This window comes from Anolis carolinensis, unplaced genomic scaffold (genome assembly GCF_035594765.1).
Source record: "Anolis carolinensis isolate JA03-04 unplaced genomic scaffold, rAnoCar3.1.pri scaffold_10, whole genome shotgun sequence".
In the NCBI taxonomy this organism is placed as follows: domain Eukaryota; kingdom Metazoa; phylum Chordata; class Lepidosauria; order Squamata; family Dactyloidae; genus Anolis; species Anolis carolinensis.
This window is the reverse complement of record NW_026943821.1, coordinates 22,533,181-22,555,456: the sequence shown is the minus strand read 5'-3', so window position 1 is coordinate 22,555,456 and position 22,276 is coordinate 22,533,181. Positions and strand designations below refer to the sequence as shown.

At 40.4% G+C, this 22,276-nt stretch overlaps 1 protein-coding gene across 1 annotated transcript; it reads right to left on the bottom strand.

The window, feature by feature from the left end:
- Positions 1-939: 939 nt before the first annotated feature.
- ifnlr1 (interferon lambda receptor 1) lies at positions 940-20,780 on the bottom strand. The gene is made up of 7 exons (XM_062962412.1): positions 20,622-20,780; positions 17,622-17,742; positions 15,670-15,860; positions 13,124-13,278; positions 11,386-11,557; positions 6,042-6,157; positions 940-3,048 (listed from the first exon to the last, which is right to left on the bottom strand). Exons 1-7 carry the CDS (start codon positions 20,680-20,682, stop codon positions 2,296-2,298), a joined length of 1,569 nt encoding a protein of 522 aa, XP_062818482.1. The 5' UTR covers positions 20,683-20,780; the 3' UTR covers positions 940-2,295.
- Positions 20,781-22,276: the final 1,496 nt, after the last annotated feature.

Genomic DNA, 22,276 nt, shown 5'->3' with positions numbered 1-22,276 from the left:
GTGGGTCGCCGTGATGCTATCACTCTTTTATATATATAGATTGGAAGCTACAGCGGAGACCAGCGGAGAACGGGAGCCTGGAGCCCCGTTGGTTGGCAAGCCGAGGGAACAGAACAATAATAATAATAATAATACTTTATTTATATTCCACTCTATCTCCCCAAAGGGACTCAAGAGTGAATTACCGAATACATATGTGGCAAACATTCAATGCCGTTATACAATTAACAACAAAGACAAACAGTACATAGACATACTGTACCTATTTATCGACTCACATTGCTGTTTTTGAACTGCTAGGTGAGCAGAAGCTGGGGCTGACGTCAGGAGCTCACCCTGACCTGCTTGAACTGCTGAGTTTCTGGTCAGCAAGATTTTCTGTAGCTGGCAGTTTATCCCGCTGTAATAGGCAGCTCTTTTCCTTTTTATTACAAAGTAACCCCATAATAAATATACATTATAGTGTGTTATCCTCATTTCTGATTCTTTGTGTCCTTTCTGCCTCCTGAGTCTTTCGCTCTCCCTTTTGCCTCTTATATTGTACTATACAAATATATTGCAATATTATTAGTACAGTAGAGTCTCACTTATCCAACATAAACGGGCCGGCAGAACGTTGGATAGGCGAATATATTGGATAATAAGGAGAGATTAAGAAAAAGCCTGTTAAACATCAAAATAGGTTATGATTTTACAAATTAAGCACCAAAACATCACGTTATACAACAAATTTGACAGAAAAAGTAGTTCAATACGCAGTAATGCTATGTAGTAATTACTGTATTTACGAATTTAGCACCAAAATATCACGATGTATTGAAAACATTGACTACAAAAATGCGTTGGATAATCCAGAATGTTGGATAAAAGAGTGTTGGATAAGTGAGACTCTACTGTAATATTACATGTAGAGTCTCACTTATCCAACATTCGCTTATCCAACGTTCTGGATTATCCAACGCATTTTTGTAGTCAATATTTTCAATATATCGTGATATTTTGGTGCTAAATTCGTAAATACAGCAATTACTATGCAGCATTGCTGCGTACTGAACTACTTTTTCTGTCAAATTTGTTGTATAACGTGATGTTTTGGTGCTTCATTTGTAAAATCATAACCTAATTTGATGTTTAATAGGCTTTTCCTTAATGCCTCCTTATTATCCAACATATTTGCTTATCCAACATTCTGCCGGCCCGTTTATGTTGGATAAGTGAGACTCTACTGTAGTTCATTACACAATAATCCTATATAGTAATTACTGTATTTACGAATTTAGCAACAAAATATCATGATATATTGAAAACATTGACTACAAAAATTTCTTGGATAATCCAGAACGTTGGATAAGCGAATGTTGGATAAGTGAGACTCTACTGTACTTATATTACATGTAATATTACAGTAGAATCTCACTTATCCAACGTTCTGGATTATCCAATGCATTTTTGTAGTCAATGTTTTGGATAATCCAGAACGTTGGATAAGTGAGACTCTACTGTAATATTACATGTAATATAAGTATACAAATATTCATTCTCCCACTCTGCACATTCCACTGATATATAAACCCCACTTGCCTAGTTTCCAACAGACCTCACAATCTCTGAGGATGCCTGCCACAGATGTGGGTGAAAAGTCAGGAGAGAATGCTTCTGGATCATGGCAATACAGCCCGGGAAAACTCACAGCAACTCACAGCAACCCAGTGATTCCGGTAATAAAAGCCTTTGACAACATTGTGTTTTATGTTTTATGTAAACATAAAAGAGCAGTTCAAGCCGTTGGTTGGGATGAGCTCCTGCCGTCAGCCCCAGCTTCTGCTTACCTAGCAGTTCAAAAAACAGCAATGTGAGTCGATAAATAGGTACCACTTTGGCAGGTCACCGATCAAGACTCAGGTAAATTTTCACCGGCACTTCTTGACCCTGGAATTCCCTCCAATGTTTTTCTGGTCATCCTGCCAACAATAGACTCAAACACCCATCATCTCTGGCATCAATCCATCACTATTGATTCCCATAAAGCCAGCTGTGCAAGGGGCAACAGGACCCTGAATTGGGCTGCCCTTCCTTTGTGCTACGAATAAAAACATATATAGAAACAACTACAAAAAACTCTGAACTATTAACACTGTTTGAAGGGTGCAGATGTTTACACTGTATCCCTTTTTTTGGCTTATGTAAAAATGTCGACCTTTTAGTGCGATTTAGTGCGAAATGTGGTCTTGGTGAGAGTAAGTTGTCTATGGAACATTTTACTCTCACTTGTTAGGAGACCAAAAATACTGCAAGTCAGGTTCTCGAAATATAAGGAACGAGCTTGGGCCGATAAGTACGGAACTTGGGACTGGACAACACTGTAACATCTACGTCTCCGTTTCTGTTTTCTAAGTCATCCTGACAACAAGGAGCTTCCAACAGAGGTGTTTCTATCAAGAGTTCATCACAATTGTTGAAATCCTTGACAGAATTGATAGAGTCCAGATTGTTTCGGATCTCATCCAGAGTGAGCTCCGGATGGTCTTTTGTGTCTCCAAATTGCAACCCAGAAAACTTGGGTTCTTTCATAAGTAAAGGCCAACGGAATAAAAAGTCTATATCTCCACTTTCTTGTCCATCTTTCGTGGAAGCAATGTGAGCAATTGGAGAACCAAGGGAACTATCCGTGGATGAATTTTCAGAGAAGCCAGAGGTATTATTGTCTCCACTCGTTCCATCGGATAAGCGGCTCTCTCCACTAAAGTCGGACTTTCCAGATGAGGAACCAAGCGCTTTCTGGACCACGGCAACATTTTGACCGCTCCTTTCTTTGTTTTGGGCCTTGAGCCTTTTGGTGTACAGAATGGGGCTGTCGTCCTCCTCTTCGTCCTCCTTGTCGTCGTCTTCTTCCGACATTGAATGCAGGGACGGAGATACTTGGAGACCAGGTCTGATCCGCCAGCCAGAGATCAAGGGCTTCTCTGAGCATGTGAGGCTGTGCACTGGAATCAATTCACTTCCACTAAATTCCAGCAACTTCTTTGTACTTCCAAACCTGGAAAAATCCTGAGAAAAGAGAAAAGTTGGTTGATCCATGAATGAATAATCTACTGGGAGAAGAGACGTTTTGGGCAATAAGAGCTGGTTTAAAGGCGAAATCTGTATTGATTTTGCACATTTCTGCAAAATATTTAATGGAAAAACATACTAACTGGTGCAACGTATGGTCTTTGCACTGCAATTCCCAACAATTATTCTAGCCAATGATGGAAGTTCAAGTGATTCAACCCCATCTGAAAGGCCTGCGTTTTGCTCACTTTGCCATAAAAATCTTCGGAAGCTTTCTGACATATTTTTACCATGCGGAACAATAGCTCCTGATAGTCCTACTGGACTCCAATAAAATGATATTATATGTATACGTAAACGTAAAGTTTCCCCCTGACATTAAGTCTAGTCATGTCCGACCCTGGGGGTTGGTGTTCATCTCCATTTCTAAGCCGAAGAGCCGGCGTTGTCCATAGACACCTCCTTGGTTATGCAGTTGGGATGACTGCATGAAGCGCCGTTATCTTCCAGCTGGAGCGGTACCTATTGATCTACTCACATTTGCAGTTTTCTTTATAATTTCTGAACTGCTAGATTGGCTGAAACTGGAGCTAACAGCGGGAGCTCACCCTGCTCCCCGGATTTGAACCACCGACCTTTTGGTCAGCAAGTTCAGCAGCTCAGCATATTATCCCGCTGTGCCACCAGGTTATATATATATTGTATGTATATAATATCATTTTATGCCTGTTGTCAAACAGTAATAATTATCCTAGAAATCCAGTATTAAATATTTGACTATTTGAGAATTGCTGGTGAATATTTGACTTCAATATCCATATTTGCATAAAGGAGATTTCAGGGCAAATTTGTTCCACCTCGAGTTGGAGGAAGTTGAACCTTTTCTCAGTTCTGCAAGACAGACTCAACTGAGGTTGATGTGGGTTGGTTTCACATCTGCATTTCCTCAAAGATACTCAATGAAACGTTCACTGTCTCAACCAGGTGAAACCTGAGACGGTTCTTGGTCACGATCCATCTCCCTTGTATTTCTGTTTACACCGATTTCCAGCTGCTTCTGCAGTTCAGCAAAAATGCATTGCATTGAACTGAGCCAAGTCCATTGAAATGCATTTAGTCCTTTTCCTAAACTTGCAATAGTCCAGCGATCTGAAGGGATCGCTGGTGGCTTCCGTGTCAGTGGACGCTAAATCCAGTGCAGACTTTTAAAAGCTTAATAGGAGCTATCCAAGGTGATGAATGTTGTCCAACATTTCAAACTCGGATGAAAACCTGGAGTGGATTCATTGCCCGTCAGGCACCAGTTGGTTGCTTCCAAAATGTCTATCCTGAAGGGTTGCTTTCCATCATAATTTCCTAGCCAAGGAACCCTTGCGTATCTGCCTAGGGCAATGATGGGCAAAAAACCTAGCATGACTTGGGTGGTGTGTCACTTTTGAGAAAAAAAACCCCATAATTTTGCAATATGTATAGTTTAAATAACAAAAATGTATAATTGTAAAATATAACTGTATTTAATAAATCAAAAACTATTTACTACCATTTTTTCCATGTACAACAATCTATGGTACCTCTTGCAGTTTCCACGCTGATTTCTCTCTATTCTAGTTTCAATGTAGTCATGAATAATGAATAATATAATAATATAATAGTAATAATATGAGAATATATTACAATAATAGAATGAATATATATGTGTGTGTGTGTAAATGTAATGTACATAATTCCCATGGAGTAAACAACAAAACCACTGGACCAAATTAAACCAAATTTGGCCACAAAAGACATCAGCAAAAATGGCTAGGCGTGTCAGTACTGACACGCGTGTCATAGGTTGGCCATCACTGGCCTAGGAAATAGCATCCAATTTCAATAGCATCTTATAAGCATTCAGCTTTGGCTAAAAAATGTTGTTCTAGAACAGCTTTCAGATTTGAAGACCACTGGTGGATAATGGGTTACTTGGTTGATTAATCAACAAGGCTCTAAACTGCAAGAAGCAGTTTAACAGATAACTACAGAGAAAACTACAGAGAACTATAGAGAAAATGAGCCTTGACAAAAGCTGAGAACTTGTGGTCTAGGATATAGTCTTATGTCCACATATAATGGTAGATTCCTAATAGCAAGGAATGCCATGGTTTGCAAAGATACTATATGTGTGTTAACTGGAAAATCAAATGCATGAAGCCGATTGGCTGAGTTTGCAAGGACCTGGGGAATTGGTTTGCAATTGTTACTGTCCTGCTGCTGGAGAACTGGTTTGAACAGGTTTCTCTCTCTCTCTCTCTCTCTCTCTCTCTCTCTCTCTCTCTCTCTCTCTGTGTGTGTGTGTGCGTGTGTGAATCTACTGAGTACTGGCTAAAAAAAGAAGATGGCTCTGACTGTTTCTGAGGCCTTGTTTGTTGCTGATCTTCACTGAAGCAGATTTATGGACTAAGAAAGGACTGCTTATGACTGTTGATTTCTGTAAGCAATCAGAGGGACTATTGTAAATACCATTGTTCTATTGATCTCTTGGATTTAGTATCAATCAATCACATTTTATTGATTAGCCCATCGGCCGTATCAAAACATTTAGCACATAGACATTGGATTTAGTAAAAGTTCCTATGTTATTTGCTTTGCAAAGCTGATTGGTGCATCAGGCTGGAATAATATAGTCTCCAGATTCTCAGAAACCTCACCATTTGGCCAAGGCTGGAATACCCTCCAGCTATATTTGGAGGACCACTCACTGTCTATGCTGTAAATGAACAGCAAGCAATGGGAAATCTATGGAAGTAGACACCCTTAATGGCAAAACTTTTCAGGGTAGAGTGGCCAATGAAGGAGAGATGTGCCAGGCGAGCCCATCTCTGAAGCAAGGGTGGTCTTCTTTGGTTGACCACCAAGAATGAATCCTTGCCAAAGGCGGGAATTGAGAAAACTCCCAGGATGGATATCAACTAACTCATCTCCATTTCCAAAACCGTCTAAACCTTCCTTACCAAAGCCTGGGGCGTCTCAATTTTCTTCATGATGTTTTTGTACCACAGGAAGAGAGAAACAGGACCAGCAGAAAACAGGATGAGGAACGGGAAGGCGACAAATCCCCATTTTTCGGCTGCGAAAGGAAACAAAAACAAAGCAGTGAGGATGGGAATGCATTCATTGCAATGTGAACCCATGCGGGTTTGGAAGCAAGTATGAATTAAAACGGGCAGATATAACTGCTGGTCCATTTAAGTGAGAATTGGGATCAACCGATTGTGATTTCTGAGTGGTGGGATTAAGAGGAAGAAAGCTAGGGGCTTCCAAGAGAAGTTGAAGAAATTGGATCTCATTTGCATTATTATGGATTTCATCAAGGAGAAATGTATGACACCCCACATTGGCAATAAAAAAATGAAATGCAAAGATCTATGATAGATGACACTTGGCTTGAAAACAGTCCATATGAAAGGGATCTAGGAGTCTTAGTAGACGACAAGCTGAACATGAGTCCACAGGGTGATGCTGCAGCTAAAAAGGCCAATGCAATTCTAGGCTGCATCAAGAGGAGTATAGATCGACGTAAGTTGTATCCACCTCCCCAAAACGCTTCTCTTAGGGCTTGGCAACCAGACCTTTGACCATTTTGGTTGCCCTTCTCTGGACACCTCCCATTTTGTCCATCTCCTTCTTGGATTTTGGTGCCCAGACCTGAACACAATATTATTCCAGGTGAGGTCTCACCAAAGGACTATGACTTCCCTTGATCTAGAGTCTAGACCAGGGGTCCCCAAACTAAGGCCCGGGGGCCGGATGCAGCCCTCCAAGGTCATTTACCTGGCCCCCGCCCTCATTTATAATATAATATTTTTATATCAGTTTTAATAATATAGTATATTGTATATACATATGATATTGATAATAATATTATAATGTTATACAATATAATACTAATAATAATTCCATATAATAATATTAATTATATGTAATATATTACATATAATATTACAGTATAGTGGTATAGTTCAATATAGTAATATATAATGCTAATATTGTGCTATGCTAATAATATAATATACTAGCTGTGCCTGGCCACGCGTTGCTGTGGCGAAGTATGGTGGTATGGGAAATAAAGTATCTTATATCATCTGCTTAGAACTGGATTATATGAGGCCCCTTCTACCCACCTGGATAAAATGCACACTGAAGTGGATTATATGGCAGTGTGGAGTCAAGATAATCCAGTGCAAAGCAGATAATATAAGATTATAAATGGGTTATATAGCTGTGTGGAAGGGCCTTGAGTCTGCACTGCCATATAATCCAGTGTAAATTAGATAATCTGTGGAATAAGCCTAAGTGAGGCCTAAATCTGCCTGTCCCCTAACTGAAGCCTGGCTGTCCCCTGGACTGAGTTGGTTGCTAGGAGACCAAGTGGGCAGAGATTAGCCCTCTAAACTGGCAGCAATTGGATAAAAACAATTATTGCTCTCCCTCTAATTAGGACTTTATTTTTCTTTTCTTTTTGTTGTATCAACCTAGAGGCATGGATGATGGATTGTGTTGTCAAATTTCGAGGTTGGGGGGCCTGTAGTTTTGTTGTTTTGTGGGTCGCCGAGATGTCATCACTCATTTATATATATAGATTGTACGTACATACAGCTGCTCTGAGTTCCCTTTGGGGTGAGAAGGGTGGGATATAAATGTAGTAAATGAATAAATAAATAATTTTGGACTTAGGCTCGCCCAAAGTCTGAAATGACACAACAACAACAACAACAATCCTAATTAACCTGACTATCTCATTGGCCAGAAGCAGGCTCACACTTCCTATTGAAATCCTGATAGGTTTGGGTTGGTTAAAATTATTTTCATTTTTAAATATTGTATTGGTCTTTCATTGTTATTGTTGTTTTCCACTACAAATAAGATATGTGCAGTGTGCATCGGAATTTGTCTGAATTTTTTTTCAAATGATAATCCGGCCCTTCAACAGTCTGAAGGATTGTGGACTGGCCCTCTGCTTAAAACGTTTGAGGACCCCTGGTCTAGACTCTAGACTACGATGGATGCAACCTTTGGGACTAGTAGCCACAGAGAGCTTCAGCTCAGTTTCCTAAACTCCCTTTTGGGTCCCCAAAGTCGGTGGCCAGGACCGCACCTCGTAGCGGTCAGTTCCACCAGGTAACCGAGTCCTGCACTCCCTTTGAAAGAAGAAGTCCTTGTAAGAACAAGGAATTCACACTTCCTTTTGTGTGGAACGGGACTTCCTTTTCTCCGTTCCAATTCTCCCACAATTCAGGTTTCACGGGATGGTCTCAAGTTTTGGTAGCTGCTGGGGGCAAAAACCTCCGAATCCATTTCCTACTGCGTTGTGCATATACTTTTAATAATAATAATAATAATAATAATAATAATAATAATAATAATAATAATTGTGCGGTTTTCTGGCATTGTGTATTTCTGCCGCTTCTGTGACTGTTCATTTGGGTTTTGATCATTCCGTAGCCCACTTGTCGATGGATGTCCAGAATCAGCAGCATCCACCGCGGTCCTTTTTATCCTGGGCGACGACCGAGCCAGTATAGACTTCGTTTGGGTTTGATTCTCCATAATGCTAATGGGTTAGGTGCTCTTGGTTCTGCTCCTCAGCTGAGGCCTCTCTGGCTTGGTTGGACCTGCCGGTAGTTACACTACCGCCAGCACAGCCCTCAGTCATCATTGGAGCAGCTAAGCCCCCCCACCACATCAAGGTGGCACCTACGGGGGGGGGGGGGGCACAACAAAATACTGGCACAACAAAACACTGCATGGAAAGTTCCTTGACAAAATTGAAGGAAAAGCTGATAAGGAGAAGACCTGGCTGTGGCTCACGAATGGGACCCTGAAGAAGGAGACAGAAGGCCTGATCCTTGCAGCCCAGGAGCAAGCCATCAGGACAAAGGCAATTCAGGCCAAGATTGAAAAATCAGCTGATGACCCAAAATGCAGACTGTGCAAGGAAACCAACGAAACCATTGATCATATCCTCAGCTGCTGTAAGAAAATCGCACAGACAGACTATAAACAGAGGCACAACTATGTGGCCCAAATGATTCATTGGAACTTATGCCTCAAGTACCACCTCCCAGTAGTAAAGAACTGGTGGGATCACAAACCTGCAAAAGTATTGGAAAATGAGCACGCAAAGATACTGTGGGACTTCCGAATCCAGACTGACAAAGTTCTGGAACACAACACACCAGACATCACAGTTGTGGAAAAGAACAAGGTTTGGATCATTGATGTTGCCATCCCAGGTGACAGTCGCATAGATGAAAAACAACAGGAAAAACTCAGCCGCTATCAGGACCTCAAGATTGAACTTCAAAGACTCTGGCAGAAACCAGTACAGGTGGTCCCGGTGGTGATGGGCACACTGGGTGCTGTGCCAAAAGATCTCAGCCGGCATTTGGAAACAATAGACATTGACAAAATCACCATCTGCCAACTGCAAAAGGCCACCCTACTGGGATCTGCACACATCATCAGAAAATACATCACACAGTCCTAGACACTTGGGAAGTGTTCGACTTGTGGTTTTGCGAAACGAAATCCAGCATATCTATCTTGTTTGCTGTGCCATACAACGTCGTTGTGTTGATAATAATAATAATAATAATAAGTTTATTTGTATCCCGCCTCCATCTCCCCCGAAGGGGACTCGGGGCGGCTTACAGCAAAATCAAAATACAAACAATGATAAAATATAAAACACCCGGACAAAAACAAAAACCAATAAAAAATATACACAATAAGTTAAAACACACAACGCAGAATGAAAACATTTTACACATTCATGCTGATCCCTGATTGCAATACAGCTTGAGTCTCCCTTATCCGAAATGCCCGGAATTCTGGATAAAGACATTTTTCAGGATATCAATAAAGAAAAACTAGTTATATTCTTGTCAACGGCAGCAAGGATGGTCTTTGCAAAGATGTGGAAGATGGAGAAGATACCAGATAGAGAAGATTGGTTAAAAAAAAGTATGGGAGATAAAAGATATGGACCAGCTAACATACTATTTGAAAAAAAAATACTGGTAAGGGTGTAAAGAAGACCGACTGGTCGGTATTGGAAGAGTATATGAATTTAAAGTACAATCCTTGAAGAATAGTAGGAAAAAAAGGATTTTCTTTTTTTAAGCAAATGGGAGAGAACTAAAAAGAAGTACAGTAGAGTCTCACTTATCCAACATAAACGGGCTGGCAGAACGTTGGATAAGCGAATATGTTGGATAATAAGGAGGCATTAAGGAAAAGCCTATTAAATATCAAATTAGGTTATGATTTTACAAATGAAGCACCAAAACATCATGTTATACAACAAATTTGGCAGGAAAAGTAGTTCAATACGCAGTAATGCTATGTAGTACAGTAGAGTCTCACTTATCCAACACTCACTTATCCAACGTTCTGGATTATCCAACGCATTTTTGTAGTCAATGTTTTTATTATTATTATTATTATTATTATTATTATTAAACTTTATTTGTACCCCGCTAGCATCTCCCGAAGGACTCGATGCGGCTTACAAAGGCCAAGGCCTCAACACACAATATAACAATACAAAACAAAAGGCAAATTAAAACAATTAAAACAGTAATATATTCAACAGTAATATATTCAATATATCGTGATATTTTGGTGCTAAATTCATAAATACAGTAATTACTACATAGCATTACTGCGTATTGAACTACTTTTTCTGCCAAATTTGTTGTCTAACATGATGTTTTGGTACTTCATTTGTAAAATCATAACCTAATTTGATGTTTAATAGTCTTTCCTTAATGCCTCCTTATTATCCAACATATTCGCTTATCCAACATTCTGCCGGCCCGTTTATGTTGGATAAGTGAGACTCTACTGTAATTACTGTATTTATGAATTTAGCACCAAAATATCATGATATATTGAAAACATTGACTACAAAAATGCGTTGGATAATCCAGCATGTTGGATAAGCGAGTGTTGGATAAGTGAGACTTTACTGTAGCATAAAAGAAAATTGAACAGGAACAAGAGTTGAACGGAAGTCCAATTTTTTTTCCTTTTTCTTTTTTCTAGGACTTTTATAATAATTATTTATTATTATTATTATTTTATTTTCACTTTTTATTTTACTCTTATTTTTATTTTTTGTCTCTCTTTCTATCTTTCTTAACTTTCCTATAAATATTGTTCCCCCTCTTTCGATGTATAAGTAGCTTGAAAATTCCTAATAAAAATTATTTTAAAAAAAGAAAGAAAAAGAAATGCCTGGAACCAGAAGGGCTTTGGCCTTGGGATTTTTGGAATATCTTCATTTGCACCCACCTCCTTGCAGGGAAGTACTGTTATCGTGTAGCAATGTGCAAATCGGCTCAGAGAAGTTAGTCCATTTCTTGGTTTTGCTAAAATAAGCCCTTGCAAGGACACAGTAATTGCCACTGGTCCAGTCCATGACGTCAATGTCAATCGCGTTCTCCGTCAGGCCTGTGAATTCTCTCTGGAAGATAAAAAAGAAGCAACAATTTGAAATCCCCAAAAGTACAGACTTGCCAAAGGTTGTGTCTATGCTGCAAAATTAATGCAGCTTGATACCACTTTACCATAACTCCTTCCTATTGAATCCTGGGATTTTTTTAATTTGTTGTGGCACCAGAGTTCTCTGACAGAGAAAAGTAAGTCTCTCACAAAACTACAGATCCCATAAATCTATAGCAAAAAGATAAAGGTTTTCCCCTGACATTAAGTACAATCGTGTCCAACTCTGGACTTCATTTCTAAGCCGAAGAGCTGGCTTTGTCCATAGACATCTCCAAAGTCATGTGGCTGGCATGACTGCATGGAGCACCATTAGCTTCCCGCCAGAGCGGTACCTATTGATCTACTCACATTTGCATTTTTTCAAACTGCAAGGTTGGCAAAAGCTGGGGCTGACAGTGGGTGCTCACTCTGCTCTCCGGATTCGAACCTGCGACATTTTGGTCCGCAAGGACAGCAGCTCAGCACTTTAACACACTGCACCACCAGAGACTTAAAGGTAAAGCTTTTCCCCTGATATTAAGTCTAGTCATGTCCGACTCTGAAGGTTGGTGCTCATGTCCATTTCTAAGCCGAAGAGCCAGCGTTGTCCATAGACATCTCCAAAGTCATGTGGCCGGCATGACTGCATGGAGCGCCGTTAGCTTCCTGCCGGAGCGGTACCTATTGATCTACTCACATTTGCATTTTTTCAAACTGCAAGGTTGGCAGAAGCTGTGGCTAACAGAGGGCACTCACTCTGCTCGCCGGATTTTAATCTGAGACCTTTCAGTCCGCAAGTTGAGCAGCTCACGCTTTAACATGCTGCGCCACTTCGGGCCTCTATATGCTAAATCCATAGCATAATAATAATAAGAATAATACAGTAGAGTCTCACTTATCCAACACTTGCTTATCAAACGTTCTGGATTATCCAACGCACTTGTAGTCAATATTTTCAATATATCGTGATATTTTGGTGCTAAATTCTTAAATACAGTAATTACAACATAACATTAGTACGTATTGAACTACTTTTTCTGTCAAATTTGTTGTATAACATGATGTTTTGGTGCTTAACTTGTAAAATCATAATCTAATTTGATGTTTAATAGGCTTTTCCTTAATCCCTCCTTATTATCCAACATATTCGCTTATCCAATGTTCTGCCGGCCCGTTTATGTTGGATAAGTGAGACTCTATTGTCCTTTATTTTTCTATCTTGCCACCATCTTCCTGAAGTACTTGGGGTGGCTAACATGGGGCGATGCCCAAAACAAAACGGAATAAAGCAATTATAACGAATATCAAGACAAAAACAGTAATAACATAAATCAAATAAAATAAACAATTTCAACATTTTAAAAAATACAATAAAACACATAACACACTGTGCCGCAATCTTGGCTGCACACTGACTTCTCTGCTCTTTGCGGAGATGTTTGTAGCTTAAGCGTCAACTCCAACTATGCAATATACTATAATCTTGAACTAGTAGGTTTCTCCATCATTGCAAACTCCCTTCTGCTCTTACTCATCTTTTACTCACCGGTTTCTCTGTCCCGTGTTTGGCCCAAATTTTCAATTCATAGCTCAGGTCATGTTGAAATATTTCCTTCGCGCAAGAAGGGTAGGTGAAAGTCACGTTCACGCCAAGGATGCCCTTAGTTTGTCTTAACTGGAGGACTGGAGGAGCAACGTCCACTAGAAAAAATTCAGCACTTCTATATGTATGTCTTCGTTGAAGTTATATCCCACTTTCCCACCAATATAGGACCCAAAGCAGCTTATATATCAAAACTGCCAAGATAATGATCTCAACGCAACATCCACCCCAGCATTGCAAAAATATGAACGTACGGTTTACTGTAAAGCTCTACATTTCAAAGGAATGAGTAAAGCCACTTCTGAGTCTTCCTTGCCGAAAAAAACAACCCCACGAAGTGGCCATAAATCGACAGTTAATTTGAAGGCACAAACACATACAAGAAATAATTTTGGTCCCTTTACGCCAATAATAATAATAATAATAATAATAATAATAATAATAATAATAATAATAATAATAATAATAGACAAAATTACGATCTGCCAACTGCAAAAGGCCACCTTACTGGGATCTGCACGCATCATCCGAAAATACATCACACAGTCCTAGACACTTGGGAAGTGTTCGACTTGTGATTTTGTGAAACGAAATCCAGCATATCTATCTTGTTTGCTGTGTCATACAACGTCGTTGTGTCAATAATAATAATAATAATAATAATAATAATGTAGAGTCTCACTTATCCAACGTTCTGGATTATCCAACGCATTTTTGTAGTCAATGTTTTCAATATATCGTGATATTTTGGTGCTAAATTCGTAAATACAGTAAATACAACATAACATTACTGCGTATTAAACTACTTTTTCTGTCAAATTTGTTGTATAACATGATATTTTGGTGCTTAATTTGTAAAATCATAACCTAATTTGATGTTTAATAGGCTTTTCCTTAACCCCTCCTTATTATCCAACATATTCGCTTATCCAACGTTCTGCCGGCCCGTTTATGTTGGATAAGTGAGACTCTACTGTAATATTATTATTATTATTATTATTATTATTATTATTATTATTATTATTATTATGACACAGCAAACAAGATAGACATGCTGGATTTCGTTTCACAAAACCACAAGTCGAACACTTCCCAAGTGTCTAGGACAGTGTGATGTATTTTCGGATGATGCGTGCAGATCCCAGTCGGGTGGCCTTTTGCAGTTGGCAGATCGTAATTTTGTCAATGTCTATTGTTTCAAATGCCGGCTGAGATCTTTCAGCACGGCACCCAATTATCATCATCATCATCATCATCATCATCATCATCATCATCATCAACAACAACAACAACATCACTCGCTAATGTGTGGGATGTGTTGTACTCTTGTTTTCATTGTCCTTGTTTTCATTTTCAATGTGTGGGATGTGTTGTATTGTTTTCATTGTCCTTGTTTTCATTTTCCTTGCCCTTGTTTTCATTGTCTCCTTGTTTTATTTTGTAATGGATATTATTTATTGTATTGCTTATTGTATTGTGATGTGCTGTTCTTTTATATGCTGTTTACATTGTATTGTTCTGGGCATGGCCCCATGTAAGCCGCCCCGAGTCCCCGTTGGGGAGATGGTGGCGGGGTATAAATAAAGTATTATTATTATTATTATTATTATTATTATTATTATTATTATTACTTCCCTTCCTATCATCCACAGCCTGGCCAAATGGTTATACTGGAAGGGAATGACAGGAACAGCAAAAGGGTCCAGAATGTGGGATTTATTTCATCTTGAATGACTCATAAGAATTATTCATTTATTTACAGTATTTCTATTCCGCCCTTCTCACCCCGAAGGGGACTCAGGGCGGATCACATTATACACACATAGGGCAAACATTCAATGCCCATATACACATAGAACAGAGACAGAGACAGATGCGGAGGCAATTTAACCTTCTCCTGAGGGGATGTTTGATTCTGGACACAGGGCGGAGCAGCTGCTTCATCATCCACTGTGACGGCACTTCCTCATTCCAACGTCGTAAATTAGTTAAATTTGCCTCCCCACTTTATAAGTGGTACCTTATTTCCTACTTGATAGATGCAACTATCTTTCGGGTTGCTAAGTCAGCAACAAGCAGGGGCTATTTTTTATTTTTTAACTGACGGGTGCTCACCCCGCCATGGGCTGGCCTCGAACTCATGACCTCATGGTCAGGATGATTTATTGCAGCAGGCTGCTCACCAGCCTGCGCCACAGCCCGGCCTCTTCAGGCCTTCAAAAATTGAAATTTGTCTCAGTAATTGGAACTTAAGTTGTCCAATCACGCTGAGAGTAGAACCAAGAGAAGGTCAGATTTTTTGCTTCCCTCTCTGCCAAGATGTCCAGAGAGCGAAGGTTATTTGAGCATGTACAGAGAGTCCCCATGACTTCTCCTTGACCAGTTTCCTGGAATGGAAAGGGAAGGTCTTTGGGGCAGGAAGGCCTTTGTGTTGGTTGCATTGAGGACACTTCACCCTTCTGATGTAGGGCCAAACATACTGTACGTACCTTCGACTTCGTAATCCACGTCTTTCCTCTCTTCATCCGATGAGAGGATTCTGGTGCCATCCCTCACCTGAGCTCTGACCTGGACCCAGTATCTGTTATTCAGGTCTGGAGAGACACACGTGATGTTGCAAATGGTTTCGGAGATGTCTCGGCAATAAGGGACATCTCTCCACGGAATGACAAATGGGCTTCTGAGAAAAGGAATGAGAAACAGTGATGGGTGAGTTGGCAGCATTCAGGTCCACCAAAGCTCTCTGGATGTAGGTGAACTACAACTCCAAAACTTAACCCACCAAACCATTCCAGTATTTTCTGCTGGTCACGAAAGTTCTGTGTTCCAAGTTTGGTTCAATCCCATCGTTGGTGGAGTTCTAAATGCTCTTTGATTATAGGTTAACTATAGGTTACTTGATATTAATTCTGGTCTCCTCCCAACCCAATGTGATCTTAATTGAATTTGGTGCACTTTATCTATTTCTGAATTTGCAACTCATAATGTGCACTTTGCTTATCCACTTTTGCGATTTCATTGGTTTTAATTTGATGTCTTAATACTGCGTTTCTGTTTTTTTTTTCATCCAGTTATTGTGTATGTATTATTACTGGTTTTTGTTCTGTATTTTGATGTTTCGTATTTTGTTATTGTTTTGTATCTGATTTTACTGTAAGCTGCCCCGAGTCCCCTTTGGGGGAGATGGAGGCGGGATATAAATAAACATTATTATTATTATTATTATTATTATTATTATTATTATTATTATTTTATGTCACAGCAAACAAGATAGATATTCTGGATTTCGTATCACAAAACCACAAGTCGAACACTTCCCAAGTGTCTAGGACTGTGTGATGTATTTTCGGATGATGCGTGGTGACCTTTTGCAGATAGCAGATTGTAATTTTGTCAATGTCTATTGTTTCCAAATGCCGGCTGAGATCTTTTGGCACGGCACCCAATGTGCCCATCACCACCGGGACCACCTGCACTGGTTTCTGCCAGTCTTTGCAGTCCAATCTTGAGGTCCTGATTATTATTATTATTATTATTATTATTATTATTATTATTATCATCATCATCATCTATAAATCCCAGAAACTACAACTCCCAAATGGCAAAATCAATCCCATCTCCAACCCCACCAGTATTCAAATTTGGGTGTATCATGTCTTTGTGCCAAATTTGATCCAGTGAATGACAATACATCCTGCATATCAGATGTTTACATGACAATTCATAGGTAAAGGTAAAGGTTTCCCCTGACATTAAGTCCAGTTGTGTCCAACTCTGGGGGTTGGTGCTCATCTCCATTTCTATGCTGAAGAGCCGGCGTTGTCCGTAGACACCTCCAAGGTCATGTGGCAGGCATGGCTGCATGGAGCGCTGTTACCTTCCCACCGGAGCAGTACCTATTGATCTACTCACATTGGCATGTTTTCGAACTGCTAGGTTGGCAGAAGCTGGAGCTAACAGCGGGCGCTCATTCCACTCCCAGGATTTGAACCTGGGACCTTTCAGTCTGCAAGTTCAGCAGCTCAGCGCTTTAACACACTTCGCCACTGGGGCTCTTTGATTATAGGTTAACTATAAATCCCAGAAACTACAACTCCCAAATGGCAAAATCAATCCTTCTCCAACCTCACCAGAAATCAAATTTGGGCGTATTAGGTATTTGTGCCAAATCTGATCCAGTGAATGACAATACACCCTGCATATCAGATATTTACATGATGATTCATAACAGTAGCAAAATTACAGTTACGAAGTAGCAACGAAAATAATGTTATGATTGTGGGTCACCACAACATGAGAAACTGTATCAAGGGATTGTGGCATTAGGAAGGTGTAGATGCATCCAAACTCCCTTCCTCCTATTACTGTGTTAGTAATACCCCCACCCCACCAAATCCCAAAAATTGATATTTTAGTCTTCCCGTTCTCTTGAGATGCTCACTTCCATTGAACTCTATAGGACACTCCGGGCGGGTAACGTTCATCTGGAAGCCACGTCAGGAACAGGCTGAAGTCCTTCGACGCAAGGTTGACGTTCCGTGGCGGAGGCAGGAATCCTTCAACTGCGGGAAAGAATGGCTTCAATAAATATCTGGGTACTCAATCATAAATCCATTTTTCTCAAGGTTGGACCATGACATTTATGTGGAGGTAGAACATCTGAATGGAAGCCCACCTTGATGTTGAGTCCAAGAAGGGACCAATGTGAACTTGTATATATAATACTAGCTGTGCCCGGCCACGCGTTGCTGTGGCAAAGTGGTGGTGGTATTGGTTAAAAATTGTTGTGTAATTTTTATTTGACGTTATTTGCATTTTTTATTAATTTTATTGTAAGTTATATTTTTATTTATTATATTTTATTATTTTCTTGTATTATTTTTAGTTATTTTCTGTTATTATAGTATTTTATCGTATCAATTTTTTTAGTGTTTTTTTAATTATTTTTTATTGGGTTGCTAGGAGACCAAGTTGGAGGAGCTTAGCCTTCTAACTGGCAGCAATTGGATAAAAGCAATTATTCCTCTCTCTCTCATTAGGACTTTATTTTTCTTTTCTTTTTGTTGTATCAACCTAGAGGCGTGGATGATGGGTTGTGTTGTCAAATTTCGAGGTTGGGGGGCCTGTAGTTTTGTTGTTTTGTGGGTCGCCGTGATGCCATCACTCTTTTATATATATAGATACAAGGCATGGGCAAACTTGAGACCTCCAGGTGTTTTGCCTGTTATATTCAGTACTACTACTATTACTACTACTACTACTACTACTACTACTAATAATAATTGATGGGATCTCAACGTTGGGCGGCATATCACCATAGCCTTGAATGAGACAACCTGAAAAGGCAGGAAATTCGGATATATCCGGAGTGCATCTGCATTGTGGAATGGATGCAGTTCGACGCCACTTTAACTGCCTTGGCTCCGTGATACGGGATGTTGGGATCTGTAGTTTGACAAGGCACCGACACTCTTTGGCTTTGTCAAACTACAGTCCCCATGATTGCACAGTATTGAGCCAAAGTAGTTCAAGTGGTGCCAAACCGCATCCATTCCACAGTGTAAACAGGCCCTGAGATCTTCACTTATTATGATGAAGTGGGACAGACCGAAGTAACTTGATGGCTTTAAGGAAGAATAGTCCTTGAGGATTAAGAATTAAGAATAAGTCCTTAAGAATAGTCCCAGTTAGATATTCAGTTGTCACAAACTTTGCACCTTATCAATGTTCCTCCCTTGTTGATTTTAATCTTAAATGAGACCTACCTGTCTTCCTTGATCACCTATATTTTATCCTGAGCCTTACGTGGAGTCTGTATAATTTTACCTTCATATATTTTGCTCAGACTCAGATGACTTTATACTGTTTATATGTTTATATGGTTTTATTGATTATATTGGTTCTAATTTATGACTGTTTTAATGTATGTTGATATCGGGCTTGTCCCCATGTGAGCCGCCCTGAGTCCCCCTGGGGTAGATGGGAGCGGGATATAAAAATAAAGTTATAATTATTATTATTATTTTATGACACAGCAAACAAGATAGACATGCTGGATTTTGTATCACAAAATCACAAGTCGAACACTTCCCAACAACAACAACAACAACAACAACAACAACAACAACAACAACAACAATAATTTTATTGTATGACACAGCAAACAAGATAGATATGCTGGATTTCATATCACAAAATCACAAGTCGAACTCTTCCCAAGTGTCTAGGACTGTGTGATGTATTTTCGGATGATGCGCGCAGATCCCAGTAGGGTGGCCTTTTGCAGTTGGCAGATCGTGATTTTGTCAATGTCTATTGTTTCCAAATGCCGGCTGAGATCTTTTGGCACGGCACCCAATGTGCCGATCACCACCGGGACCACCTGCACTGGTTTCTGCCAGAGTCTTTGAAGTTCAATCTTGAGGTCCTGGTAGCGGCTGAGTTTTTCCTGTTGTTTTTTGTCAATGCGACTGTCACCTGGGATGGCAACATCAATGAGCCAAACCTCTTTCTTTTCCACAACTGTGATGTCTGGTGTGTTGTGTTCCAGAACTTTGTCAGTCTGGATTCGGAAGTCCCACAGTATCCTTGCGTGCTCATTCTCCAATACTTTTGCAGGTTTGTGATCCCACCAGTTCTTTGCTGCTGGGAGGTGGTACTTGAGGCATAAGTTCCAATGAATCATTTGGGCCACATAGTTGTGCCTCTGTTTGTAGTCTGTCTGTGCAATTTTCTTACAGCAGCTGAGGAGATGATCAATGGTTTCGTCGGTTTCCTTGCACAGTCTGCATTTTGGGTCATCAGCTGATTTTTCGATCTTGGCCTTAATTGCATTTGTTCTGATGGCTTGCTCCTGGGCTGCAAGGATCAGGCCTTCTGTCTCCTTCTTCAGGGTCCCATTCGTGAGCCAGAGCCAGGTCTTCTCATCAGCTTTTCCTTCAATTTTGTCAAGGAACTTTCCATGCAGTGTTTTGTTGTGCCAGCTGTCAGCTCTAGTTTGTAGTGTGACTTTCTTGTACTGGTTTTTTGTCTGCTGTGCTTTGAGGAGTTTCTGATTTTTCACTTCAATCAAAGCAGGTTCTTCACTTTGCTTTACATATTCTGCCAGGGCATGTTCTTCTTCTTTGACTGCTTGTTTTACTTGTAAGATTATTATTATTATTTGCCCCTTGGCCTCAGGTGGCGAAGCCTCTGGGGCGGCTTCAATCAGGAAATAGGTGCCAGAAACAAAGTCCGGTCAGCATGCCTGCCACACATTCTCTTCCGCCCTGAGGTTCCTGAAATGCCCCTTAAAGTCATACTTCGACTCTTTGAGGATATGGACTCAGAATAAGCAGGGGAGAAAACTATTTGGTTTTGTCACCATGCGGCGGAAACTCAATCCAAATGTTTTGCAAGAGCAGCTGGGGAGAAAAAACAAACAATGAGGTCTCTCTCATACCTACAACTTGCTGGAAGGAAAGGAGAAGGACGTCTGCAAGGAAGACCCCAAAGGGAAGCATCCTCAGGAGAAGCCGGCGGCTGGGGTTCAATGCTGGATTTCATATCACAGCATTTGGCTGCTTTCACTTTCCTTCCCGGAATGAACACTTGCGCTGCAGCGCATGGCAAGGGGCCCCCCTGGAGGGCACGAGGAGGAACTGACTCACCTGGGCAAGAGGCACCTGAATACCAGGGAACCCTGGGAGTTGTAGTTTGACAGGCCTTCTTTGCCCAAAAGTGCCAGTTTGGCGAATTTGTTGGAGCCCTGGACTCAGGATGCGGTCTAATCCTGCGCCAACATCCATGGTCCAATGCTTTGGAGTCTTGGGAGTTGTAATTTTACAAGGAGCTCTAAACTTTGTGGGCAGCCTAGAATCGCGTTGGCCTCTTTCGCTGCAGCTTCACACTCTACACTTGTTTTCCACTTGCCAACTACTAAGAACAGGGTTCACTACTAGCCTCACTTTTGTATTTCCACAAGGAGATCCCCTAGTGAAGCATTTTTTGAAAAACACACATAAACAGGAGCCTCCGGTGGCGAAGTGCGTTAAAGCGCTGAGCTGCTGAACTTGCAGACCGAAAGGTCCCAGGTTCAAAACCGGAGAGCGGGGTGAGCTCCTGCTGTTAGCCCCAGCTTCTGCGAACCCAGCAGTTCGAAAACATGCAAATGTGAGTAGATCAATAGGTACTGTTCCAGCGGGAAGGTAATGGTGGTCCATGCAGTCATGCCAGCCACATGACCTTGGAGGTGTCTACGGACAACGCCGGCTCTTCAGCTTAGAAATGGAGATGATCAGCATCAACCCCCAGAGTCGGTCACAACTGGACTTAACGTCAGGGGAAACATTTACCTTTACCTTGTGTGTTTTTCGGGCAGTATGGCCACGTTCCAGAAGTATTCTCTCCTGACGTTTTGCTCACATCTATGGCAGGCATCCTCAGAGGTTGTGAGCTAAGCAAGGAAGGTTTATATATATACGAGTCTCACTTATCCAAGCTAAACGGGCCGGCAGAAGCTTGGATAAGTGAGTATCTTGGATAATAAGGAGGGATTAAGGAAAAGCCTATTAAACATCAAATTAGGTTATGATTTTACAGATTAAGCACCAAAACATCATGTTATGCAACAAATTTGACAGAAAAAGTAGTTCAATATGCAGTAATGCTATGCTGTAATTACTGTATTTATGAATTTAGCACTGAAATATCATGATATATTGAAAACATTGACAATAAAAATGGCTTGGATTATCCAGAGGCTTGGATAAGCGAGGCTTGGATAAGTGAGACTCTACTGTACCTCACAATCTCTGAGGACGCCTGCCATAGATGTGGGTGAAACGTCAGGAGAGAATACTTCTGGAACATGGCCATACAGCCTGAAAAATGAGCAATAACCAATAATAATAGTAATAATACCCTACTGAGATCTGCACACATCATCCTAAAATACATCACACAGTCCTAAACGCTTTGGAAGTGTTCGACTTGTGATTTTGTGATACAAAATCCAGCATGTCTATCTTGTTTGCTGTGTCATACTATGTCGTTGTGTCAATAATAATAATAATAATAATAATAATAATAATAATAATATGTTGTCGAAGGCTTTCA

Excerpts from the sequence above, each read along its gene's own strand:
- ifnlr1 (XM_062962412.1), bottom strand. The coding sequence starts at position 20,682 with ATGCTTCCCTTTGGGGTCTTCCTTGCAGACGTCCTTCTCCTTTCCTTC. Across the intron at positions 13,279-15,669 it reads CGTGGATTACGAAGTCGAAG|TGGACGTTGCTCCTCCAGTC; the intron begins GTACGTACAGTA and ends AATTTTTTCTAG. Across the intron at positions 3,049-6,041 it reads TTGAGACGCCCCAGGCTTTG|GATTTTTCCAGGTTTGGAAG; the intron begins GTAAGGAAGGTT and ends CTCTTTTCTCAG.